At 48.7% G+C, this 12365-nt stretch overlaps 1 protein-coding gene across 1 annotated transcript in view; it reads left to right on the plus strand.

Annotated features, from left to right (window-relative positions):
• Positions 1–12365, plus strand: part of LOC119978746 (laminin subunit beta-3-like) — a 113918-nt gene that overhangs the window by 22097 nt on the left and 79456 nt on the right. The window contains exons 4-5 of the mRNA XM_038820587.1: positions 7785–7911; positions 12166–12239. Of these exons, the coding sequence (XP_038676515.1) occupies positions 7785–7911; positions 12166–12239 (201 nt within the window). The remainder of the gene's footprint in view (positions 1–7784; positions 7912–12165; positions 12240–12365) is intronic.

Here is a 12365-nt window from a genome sequence, read left to right on the forward strand (position 1 = left end):
GGGCCGGTTAGATTTTAGAGTACATTATTAAAGATGAGATTGCAGAGTACTTGGAAGTGCATGATAAAATAGGACTGAGTCAGCACGGCTTTGTCAAAGGGAGGTCATGTCTGACAAATCTGTTAGAGTTCTTTGAGGAGGTAACAAGGAAGTTAGACAAAGGAGAACCAGTGGACGTGATTTATTTAGATTTCCGGAAGGCCTTTGACAAGGTGCCACATAGGAGACTGTTAAGGGTAAAATCCTGGCTGACTAGCAGAAGGCAGAGAGTGGGGATAAAGGGTCTTTTTCAGGATGGTTGCCGGTGACTAGTGGTGTGCCTCAGGGGTCTGTGCTGGGACCACAGCTTTTCACAATATACATTAATGATCTGGAGGAAGGAACTGAAGCACTTTTGCTAAGTTTGCAGATAATACAAAGATCTGTAGAGGGACAGGTAGTATTGAGGAAGCCGGGGGGGGGGGGGGGGGGGGGCTGAAGAAGGACTTGGACAGGCTAGGAGAGTGAGCAATAAAGTGGCAGATGGAATACAATGTGGAAAAATGTGAGGTTATGTACTTTGCAAGGAGGAATGGAGGCATAGACTATCTATTTTCTAAATGGGAAGATGCTTAGGAAATCACAAATGGACTTTGGAATCCTTGTTCATGATTCTCTTAAGGTTAACGTGCAGGTTCAGTCGGCAGTTAGGAAGGCAAATGCAATGTTCGCATTCATGTCGAGAGGGCTAGAATGCAAGAGCAGGGATGTAGTGCTGAGACTATAATGCTCTGGTCAAACCCCATTTGGAGTATTGTGAGCAGTTTTGGGCCACGTATCTAAGGAAGGATGTGCTAGCCTTGGAAAGGGTCCAAAGGAGGTTCACAAGAATGATCCCTGGAATGTAGAGCTTGTCGTATGTGGAACGGTTGAGGACTCTGGGTCTGTACTTGTTGGAGTTTACAAGGATGAGGGAGGATCTTATTGAAACTTACAGGATACTGCGAGGCCTGGATAGAGTGGACGTGGAGAGGATGTTTCCACTTGTAGGAAAAACTAGAAGCAGAGGACACAATCTCAGACTAAAGGGACAATCTAAATACTAAGAGCTTTCTGAAGTCTACTTCTTGGGTTACATGAGACGGGGCATGGAATGCACTGCCTGTGGAAATAGTTGAGTTGGAAACATTATGGACCTTCAAGCGGCTATTGGATAGGTACATGGATTATATGAATAATGGAGAATAATGGAGTGTGGATTAATTTGTTCTTAAGGGCAGCATGGTAGCATTGTGGATAGCACAATTGCTTCACAGCTCCAGGGTCCCAGGTTCGATTCCGGCTTGGGTCACTGTCTGTGCGGAGTCTGCACATCCTCCCCGTGTGTGTGTGGGTTTCCTCCGGGTGCTCCGGTTTCCTCCCACAGTCCAAAGATGTGCAGGTTAGGTGGATTGGCCATGATAAATTGCCCTTAGTGTCCAAAATTGCCGTTAGTGTTGGGTGGGGTTACTGGGTTATGGGGGTAGGGTGGAGGTGTTGACCTTGGGTCGGGTGCTCTTTCCAGGAGCTGGTGCAGACTCGATGGGCCAAGTGGCCTCCTTCTGCACTGTAAATTCTATGATAACCTATGATTAATCTAGGACAAAGGTTCGGCACAACATCGTGGGCCGAAGGGCCTGTTCTGTGCTGTATTTTTCTATGTTCTATGTTCTATTACTCTGAGGCACTCCAGTTCACTGCTTTCATGGCAAAGTTACTTTATAGAAAATGAACAAGTAAATTTGAGTCGGACAATCACTCGAATTGAAAGTAAGCCAAATACAGTGTCAGGCTTAAATGGCCTTGCCACTAACTTTATAGGGCTAAAGTCAACTTTATTCAATATATTTCACCATGACTGTCTGGAAATAAAAGCTGGCTGAAATTGCTGTCTGGAATCCGTGCCCATGTAATCAGCAAAACTGAAATTCAATCATGTTGAAAAGAGAGATAGAAATTATTTCATTTTACACGCATCAGGACAAGTGGAAGAATGGCAGATTTCAAACAATCAGAATAGTTTATGCTGCAGGATCAAAGGGTTGGAAAGTCAACTCTGATTTGCAAAAGTGTTGTCTTGCAGAAAGCAATCTTGGACTCTCCAAGGTCCAGGTAATTAAAACAAAGACGTAAGACTTGAACATATTCCTTTTTTTTCCAGCGAATGGGCCCTAAGTATGTTGTATTTTGCTTCTAGCAAGCATTAATGAGCCATGTTATGAGCCTGAATGATTATCTTAAATCAGGATTGTTCAGCTGTCCAATTACAGAGTCAGACCAAAACTGAAATTCAGAGAAAAAAGTAGAAACCATTGTCAGTTCTAGAATTAGGGATACATGAATCAAATTCTAAATATATTTGGGCATAAAATTATGCTAACATTTATATTGCACTTGTCCTTCTGGATCCTTCTGGTTGGTTGAAAGGACCTTTAGGCCCAACTTGACAATCAATCTTTTTAAAATCTGGTCTTCTTTAGATGTATTCGCTGGTTAGCTCGGTTGCTATGCTCTATCTTTCCCATGTACAGAGCTATGAGAGCTGGCTCTGCTGGCTATCTCTGAGCTGACTCTGCCTCCTCTTTAAATTCTGGTCTTCCTTAGATGTATTAGCTGTTTTAGCTCGGCTACTTGGCTCTGTCCCTTTCCCATGACCGAGCTGGCTGTAAGCTGACTCTGCTTGCTTCTCTTGTTCCTTCTCTGCCTCTCTCTCTCTCTCCCTCTCCCTCTGGTTCTGGTAGTTCCTGCTCTGGTTTCTGGGTTTATATTCTCTTTCTAACAGTTATTATGTTTTTATGACTTTATTGTAAAGTAACTTTTATTTCACTTGGATTATAAACAATACCTTTGATCTAAACATTCTAATACAACTAAGTATTCATTTTGACATGACCTCACCTCTCAGGTCTCTGATTACATTGTTTCCTTTGTGATGTTCAAAGTTCCTTTGTCATATTCAAAAATGCTTTGATTTCAATAGAGGTGTGAATTTTGGTTTGGTTTCTGTCATTTCTATAGTTTTATTTTCGAATTGTGTCCCCCAGTTCATAACTCTGATTTTGGTTTCAGCTTTAAATTATGTTTCTCGTAGACTGATAGTCTCCAGTTTTCTTTAATTTACCTGGTGTTAGCAGAATTTCACATCTATATATTTGCCCCTCCAGTCATTCTTTTCTATCTGCTGATTTTACTTCAATGAAGGGTGAATCGTTGCTTTTAGCGTCATGCTAAAAATCCACTTGGTTATAACTTGAAAGGTTTACATTCATCACATAGCTCAACTGAAACCCTCATCCATGCTTTTCCAGATGCTTACTAAGATGGTTAATTTCAATGAAGGTGTGAACCATTGTTTTTAGCTTCATACAAAAATCCTGTGTGTTTGCTAAGCTGCTTGACTAAGGCTATCTGCATTTTACAATCCTGCTCTTTGCAGCTGCTGTTAACCCTTTGTGGGATCTTGCCCTGTATCCTCTCATGTTTCTCTCAGACCAGATATTGCCAGGCTTCCATGTTTCAAATGACACATCTTTCCATATTATCAATTACAGGCCCCAGCACCGATGGTCCAACCGGTTAGGGGCGAGCAACCGCGCTAGGTAAAACGTACGACCTTCCCGATATAAACGCCTGGAGAATTGCCGGGTAATGGCAACATATGCGCACGGTGATGACCTGCAGCGGTCGTGCAGTAAAACATGGCGCCGGCTGTGCGTGGACCCGACTTGCCAGATAGTGTCCCCAGGACACCTCCTCGCTACCCCTGGGCCCCCCAGCCCTTGCCGTAGTCCTCCCAGGCAGCAGCATGGCTCCCACCTGACTGTGGCGATCGGCTGGACACAGTCAGCAGCCATCATGCCGGGTTCACGAAAACTGAGAAAACACGTGTCCCGCGGCCTCAGGAAGTCAGCCCATCGGGACAGAGCATTGGGGGAGGGTCTTCAGGTAACATCCTGAGACCGTCCCAATGGTGTGCAGTGTACTCCCCGATGGCGCCTATTTGGAGGGGAGCATCCAAAAACAGGCGTCGCCCCCGATTCGGTCATAAACAGACCCACACGCCTCTCCACCACAGCAAGAGGGCAACCCACACAGGGAGGGTCATACAGTTACTTTGCAAAAATTATAGGTGAGCCATAATTGTGTTTCACAGATCAAGAAAAACACTTTTTTTGAACCATACGGATACATTTTAAAAGAGAATCAATCTCTCTTCATCAGACAGATCCATCATCTCTGGAATCAATCTAGTGAACCTCCTCTGAACTGCCTCTAATGCAATTACATTCCTCCTGAAATAAGAGGACCAAAACTGTACACAATACGCCAGGTGCAGTCTCACCAATGCCTTGTACAGTCGCAGCAACACTTTCCTACTTTTATATTCTATTCCCTTAGCTATAAAGATCAAAATTCCATTTCCCTTTCTTATTATCTGAATCTACAGACTAGTTTCCTGAGATTCATGCAAACAGACGCCCAGATCCCTCTGCACCGAAGCACCCTGAAGTTTCCTTCCATTTGGATAATAAGGTGCTTTTCCATTTTTCTGACCAAAATGGACAGCTTCGCACGTATCCACGTTAAACTCCATCTACCAAATTTTGGCCCACTCACCTAACCTATCTATATTCATTTTAAATTTCTTCAACATATCCCATTTATGAGATATGAGGCCAGATTCTCCATTTTTGAGGCTAGGTGCGGAGGATCTGGTTTTACGTGGAAGAAATTGTTGCCACCCCCTCACCGATCCTGCGGCCAGTGAGGGGCTAACAGGTGTTGCGCGCAAACCTTCCGGCCTCCACTAAATAAACAGCCGGTGAAAGGGCAGGTCCATGGCTGTGCGCACGGCGATGACCTGCAGCGGTCGCCCCGTAAAACATGGTGCCGGCCATGCGCAGACCTGACATGCCAGATAGTGACCCCCTGGCCACCCCCCCACCTGTACCCCCAGTTAATTGTATTGTTGTACTTTTCTTACAAGCCTCCAATATTTCCTGGTTTCTATTGTGCTTCACTGCAGAACTATTGCTTGGGGACCTATAGATTCTTATTTTTACCCAGATTGATTCCATGCCTTGATCTCCAGTGCTTATATCATTTTACTCCAGCATCTCTGGGGCTGTTTAGCACAGGTCTAAATTGCTGGCTTTGAAAGCAGACTAAGCAGGCCAGCAGCATGGTTCGATTCCTGTAACAGCCTCCCCAAACAGGCGCTGGAATGTGGCGACTCGGGGCTTTTCACAGTAATTTCATTTGAAGCCTTTTTCATTTCAGTTCATTTCATTCTTCCTTTACAAACAAAGCTACACCAACTCCTTTGCTTTTGTGTTTATCCTTCTAAAATACTGAGTACCCTTGGATATTTAATTCCCAGACCTGGTTTCCTTGTAACCACGGGCGGGATTCTGCGGGAATCGGCGGGGCGGGCAACTCCGACACCGAGGAGTGGCGTGAAGCACTCCAGCATCGGGCCGCCCCAATGGTGCGGAATCCTCCGCACCTTAAGGGGCTAGGCCGGCGGCGGAGTGGTTTGCGCCGCGCCGGCCAGCGGAGAAGGGGCTTGGCACCACGCCAACTGGCGCCGAAGGGCCTCCGCTGGCGCGAGTTGATGCATGCTCGGGAGCGCCATCCCAGTGCATGCGTGGGAGCGCCATCCCAGTGCATGCGCGGGAGCGCCATCCCAGTGCATGCGCGGGAGCGCCATCCCAGTGCATGCGCGGGAGCGCCATCCCAGTGCATGCGCAGGGGGAGTTAATCTCTGCGCCGGCCATTGCGGTGGACCACAGCAGCTGACGCGGAAGAATAGAGTGCCCCCACAGCACAGGCCCGCCCGCGAATCGGTGGGCCCCGATCGTGGGCCAGGCCACCATGAGGGCACCCCAAGGGGCCAGATCCTCCCACTCCCCTCTGAGGACCCCGGAGGTCGCCCACGCAGCCAGGTCACACCAGCAAATACCTGGTGTAATATACGCTGACGGGACCGGCTGAAAACGGGCGGCCACCCAGCCCATCGCGGGCCGGAGAATCGCTGGGTGGGGCGCTGCCAGAGGCTGCCGACCGGCATGGCGCCATCCCGCCCCCGCCAAATCCCCGGCGCCGGAGAATTCGGCAGCCGGCGGGAGCGGGATTCACGCTGCCCCCCGGCAATTCTCCGACCTGGCCGGGGGGGGGGGGGGGGGGGGGGGGGGGGGGGGGTCGGAGAATCCCGCCCCATGTCTCAGTAATTCTACTAAATCAGTAATTCCACCAAATCCACCAAATGAGGGCTGGTTTAGCTCAGTGGGCTAGACAGCTGGTTTGCTTGTCAGAATAAGGCCAGCAGCACGAGTTCAATTCCCATTCCATCTGAAAATTCTGAATTCTCCCTCCGTGTACCCGAACAGGTGCCGGAATATGGCGACTAGGGACTTTTCACAGTAACTTCATACTTGTGACAATAAAAGATTATTATTATTATCATCATATCCTTTTGTCTCTATTTGTGCTGTTAAATCATTTTTATTCTGAATGCTTCCTCCCCTATTCATTTTAAAGCCCTATCTACAGCCCTAGTTATGTGATTCGTCAGGACTCTGGACCCAGCATACTTCAGGTGAAGACTGTCCCATTGGAACAGCTCCCTCCTTCCCCATTTCTGGTACCAAGATCCCATGAGTTCAAACCCATTTCTCCCACACCAACCTTTGGACCACGCATTGACCTCTTTAATCTTTTTGTGCCAGTTAGCTCGTGGCAAAGGTAGTAATTCGGAGATTATTACCTTTTTGGTTCTGCTTTTTAATTTAGGTCCGACCTGCTCATATTCCCTTAGCAGAACCTCTGTCCTTGTTCTACCTATGTCACTGGTACCTACGTGGACCATGATAACTGGATCTTTCCTTTCTCACTCCAAGTTCCTCTGCAGCCTGGATGAGATATCCCGAACCCTGTCAGCAGGCAGGCAACACAACCCTCAGAATTCTCGATCCTGGTCACAGAGAACAGCCTCTATTCCCCTAATTATACTATCCCCAACACAATTGCATTTCGTTTTTCTCTCCCACACTTGAATAGCTCCCTGTACCACAGTGATGTGGTCAGGTTACTTATCTTCCCCACAGTCCCCGTTCCCGCCCACACAGGGAACATAGAACATACAGTGCAGAAGGAGGCCATTCGGCCCATCGAGTCTGCACCGACCCACATTAAGCCCTCACTTCCACCCTCTCCCCGTAACCCAATAACCCCTCCTAACCTTTTTGGACACTAAGGGCAATTTAGCATGGCCAATCCACCTAACCTGCACGTCTTTGGACTGTGGGAGGAAAGTGGAGCACCCGGAGGAAACCCTCGCAGACACGGGGAGAACGTGCAGACTCCGCACAGTGACCTAGCAGGGAATCGAACCTGGGACCCTGGCGCTGTGAAGCCACAGTGCTATTCACTTGTGCTACCATGCTGTCTCAAATCTGTACAAGGACAGGGACTGAAGCTTCTGCAACCCGAGTTTAAAATATCCACTGCACAATCCCATCTTTGACTATTGCAACATTCCTATATTAAATAGATCATCAGGTTAAGGTACTGACCAATTCTTGTTTACTTTAGTGCACTAATGGTTCATGAATTACAGCAATTCTGTGCCAACAGCACTTTAGCTGAAGGTGAAGACTCAATAAAGAGTGAATAAAACATAATTTTTATCATTTGTAGGGGAAAAAAGAGACTATCTTATAAAAAGTGAAATAATCCACTGAAATGACTTTTATTTTGTGCCCCAGGATGTACTGCAATGCTGCGTGTGTGATTCTAGGAATGAATACAATCCTGTATATTTCACAAACAGCTATCGAATTAAGAATGTGGTTCCTTCAGGTGCATTGAGGAGCTGGTGGCAATCAGAAAATGGTAAGATTAGCATTTATTTTATTTAAAGAGCACAGTTAAATAAGGCATCATGTTTTCATGGAATTCTATTCCTATATTGACAACCTCATACAAAAATGATCCTGTTTGAAGCAGAACTAGAATTAGATAGTTTTGAAGTGGGTTCAATTGTTGGAATTGCCAGCAGTACACCAAAGCCCTGTACTGTAGCAGGCAATTTATTAACTCGAAGGTCAAGGTCGTTAGCTCAGCCTCCAGATATTTAGTTTATTTCATTATTCTGTAACATAAGGGCCCATTGCATCATTTTGGCTGAACACAAAAAGACTAGCCATCTTGGAAACTGTGAATGCCCATGAGGACTTCCCTAAGGAATAGCCTGGTAGCCCCAACAGAGGGGGACATCGGGCCTGTTAGTTTAAGCTGACTAACTTTTGAAGCCTCTCATTCTCATTGGTTGAGCTTCATCAATTGTCAGACGCGCAGTGGGTTCAATGGTGAATGCATCTGAGCAGATATATACACAGTGGACCAGGAATGATTTGGGGCTGGCTTGCAGATGGGAAAGGGCTGCTGGGAATGACCATTGCATTTGGGAAAGGAGACTCATGGAGAAAGTTTTGTCCTCTGGCATCGTACTCAACTGAAAAAATAATGGAATTTGACTTTAAAAGGTAAAGTTCAATGAGATATTAGCTGGGCAGACAAATCAATAAATACATCACTGGGTCAACAGGAAGAAATCTCCAAATATGGCATTGATGGGTGGAATCTCAGGTCACCTCAGCACTCATCATCCAATTAAGGGCAGTTGGTGTGAAGGCCCAGTGGGAGGGGACACAGGCCTCCAGCTGCCAGACTCATGGGAGGAGACAGGTGATGAAGAGGGAATGCACAAAGAGGCCTCAAAATGGAGACCCTGGAAGGCCACAGATTTCTCACATGATTTTAGAGCTAGAAAATGTTACAGTAACAGAGAGCAGTGGGACCATGAATAGATTTGAGCATCGCTCAAAGCAGAAAAATCCAATTTGCCCCATAATCCCATCAGTACACTCTCGATCATAAGCAAAGTGATGAAAGGTGTCATCAATAGTGTTATCAAGCAACATTTACTCTCTAATAATCTGCTGACTAATACTTCGGTAATCTTCCATCAGGACCACATGGTTCCAGAACTCATTGTAGCCTTGGCTACCGTGCCACCGTGTTACCATGCCAGAAGGAGGCCATTCAGCCCATCAAATCTGCACCAACCCTCTGAAATAACATCCTACCTAGGCCCATGCCCCCACCCTATCCCGTAACCCAATAACCCCATCTGACCTTTTGGACACCAAGGGGCAATTTAGCATGGCTAATGCACCTAACCTGTACATCTTTGAGCTATGGGAGGAAACCGGAGCACCCGGAGGAAACCAATGCAGACACTGGGGGAACGTGTAAACAGTGACTCAAGGCTGGAATTGAACCCTGGTCCTGACCTTGTGAGGCAGCAGTGCTAACCGCAGTGCCACTGCAGCTTTTGAAGGCATACAGCCAGAATGTCTGATAGGAGTCAGATCTTTTCTGTAAAGCAGTGTCAGGAGATTTCTTCCTCAAAGAATATCTCTGTAAAACAAGTATTCCTCTGTGCCATTTCTATTTGAGATGGATTGGGAGCTGCGATGGTTGTTTTCTTGTTTATGTGGAATAAAGATAGCAATTAAGGGTATTGTATTCACTGTATTGAGTAGCATTGTTTAAGGAGTAACTGTAAGCTATTTTCTGGTGTGATGTTAAAGATTTTAATACTGTGTTAGTAAAGTTTGTTTTAAAATACCATGGGCTGGCTTTTCCGTCAGCGGGATCCTCCATTTCATCAGCAGCACACTCACACCCGCGGATTTCCCACAATGGGAAACCCCATTGGCCGGCTGCTGGGATGGGGAATCCTGCTCCGTATCCATATTTCTTTGTAAACCCACTCCTGGAGTGAATTATCCTTTCCTCATAGTCTTACAAAATTAAAATAACATATTGGGGTTTGTGTCCAGTATCCGAGTCACTGATGGGGTCTGGTCTGGGATTGGAAAACCAGACACAGTGGGCGGGATTCTCTGACCCCCCGCCTGGTCGGAGAATCACCGGGGGGCGGCGTGAATCCCGCCCCGGTGCCCCAACGCCGGCTGCCGAATTCTCCGGTACAGTTTTTTTGGCAGGGGCGGGAATCGTGCCGTGCTATTCGGCGGCCGCTGGCAGTGGCCCCTCCCCTGGTGATTCTCCGGCCCGCGATGGGCCGAAAGGCCGCCCATTTTCGGCAAGTCCCGCCGACGTAAATCAAACCAGGTCCATACCAGGGGGACCTGGCTCTACGGGCGGCCTGCAGAGTCCTCGGGAGGGCGCGGGAGGATCTGGCCCCGGGGGGGGGGGGGGGGTGCCCCACGGCGGTCTGGCCCACGATCGGGGCCCACCGATCCGCGGGCGGGCCTGTGCCATGGAGGCATTCTTTCCCTCCGCGCCGGTTGCTGTGAACATCCGCCATGGCCGGCGTGGAGAAGAACCCCACTGGGATGACACCAGCACACACTGGCGCTCCCGCGCATGCACCAACTCGCGCCGGCCGGCGGAGACGCTTCGCAAGCCCTTCCGCGCCAGCTGGCACGGCGCCAACCCCACTGGTCCCAACCCCACCGGTGCCGGCCGAGCCTCTGAAGGTGCAACTTCCAGGCGGCCCGACGCCAGAGTGCTTCACGCCACTCCTCGGCGACAGTACGGCCCGTCCCGCCAGGTAGAGGAGAATCCCGCCCCAGGTGTTTATTGTGTTATAGACAAGTATTGTGCCCTAGTCCCTATCGCTAACTTATGTGCTTCACCCGTGCAACTTAACTAGTGTCTAACTTTCTAACCTTATGGGCCCTAACATTCCTTCTACTGGGTTCCCCCAGGTGGTACATTGGAAGTGGAGGCTGCGTATCACGCCCTGTGACCGTCCTCTGGACTGACTAACCCCGGATGGGTTTAGCAGTGTTCCAGGTGTCACGGGCGGTGTGATGCTGCCCTGTTCTGCTCGCTGCCAATCGGATGCGGCAGGGACAGGTGGGGGGTTTCAAAGATGTTGCAGTGCTCTGGCACCTCCCCTGTAGGAGTTACTGGCACAGGCCCATCGCATCCTCCTCCCTCGGGGTGCCCAATGGTCCCCGAGCTATTCCCTGGGACGGGGGAGTGGACGGAGTGCTGGCTGTTCCTGGCGGTGGTGCCAACTGCGCACTCAGCCTCTGCCACCGCGCCCAGGCCCAGTTAACATTGGCGGGTGGCAGCCTCCAACCCACCCCAGGAAACAGGGTGACCCGCCTCCCTCCACATCATCCAGCAGTGTCTCCAGCTTTGCATTGACGAATCTCGGGCTGCTGCTCGGGGTGACATTTTCCTGGCTGGAATGAGAGTGTGTGGGGAGTGGGGTGATTCTCTGCAGCTTGTTAGGATCTCGAGTGTCAATCTCGACCCTGGTGAATAACACGGCGGCATGCGTTGGAATTGCACTGGTTCCAAGTGGTGCCGTGCTAGTCCATTAGGATATCTTGAATCACCCCAGGACCGGCACCCTTATCGGGGCCGTAGAACACCCGTGATTCAGTCCCGGCGTCATCACATAGGGTGCGATTTAACTAACGAGGAACAAAGTCCCATAGCGAGCACAGCACCAATAAACACCTGGCCATACAACGCGACTACCATTGGAAAAGGGGCCAAGGTCACACATTGCCCCGTTTCTTACACCAAGGGCCCCAATGTGACTCCTGACCACCCCAGCCTGAACGCACTATGGGACAGTCCTCACATCCCCCCCAACACCCACACAGGGCATCCCCAGCCCAGTCACATGCATGCACGCAAGTAATGCCAGCTTGGCACCCTGGCAGTGCCACCTGAGCACCTTGGCAGTATCATTCTGGTATCCAGGTGGCACCAGCAGTTCCAGGCACCTCCCTGCCCAAAGAGCATGCAGCTGCGGGCCTCCGTTCTCTATGGGAGACCCCCCCCCCCACAATTACCACTCCGTCAGGTCCCCGTTTGTGGGGACTAGTGCCAAACAACGCTCGCCCGTGGTCTCCAAGACGAAGGAGATTAATCCTAAAGCCTCAGGTACCTCAGGAATCTACACATTAAAGTGAGACTAGCTGTCGAGCTCTAATCTGCAGATTTGCCAAAAATTGAGCCCTTGGTAAATGACATCTGTGCTGGAACATATTTGATTGATTTCTTCTGACACTGTGTCTATCTTTACATTTACAGATCTGGATCAAGTGTATATACAGTTAGACATGGAAGGGAAATTCCAACTTAATGATATTCTTCTAAGATTCAAGGTAAACACTCTTTAATATATTTGCCGTGTGGCTGTTTTCTGTTCCACTATTTATTTTCTTCTTATATTCATACAGCCCTCAGCTTAATAATCGGATAGTACAATACCAGACAACTTATTGATATCG

The sequence above is a fragment of the Scyliorhinus canicula genome, chromosome 15 (assembly GCF_902713615.1).
Source record: "Scyliorhinus canicula chromosome 15, sScyCan1.1, whole genome shotgun sequence".
Lineage (NCBI taxonomy): Eukaryota > Metazoa > Chordata > Chondrichthyes > Carcharhiniformes > Scyliorhinidae > Scyliorhinus > Scyliorhinus canicula.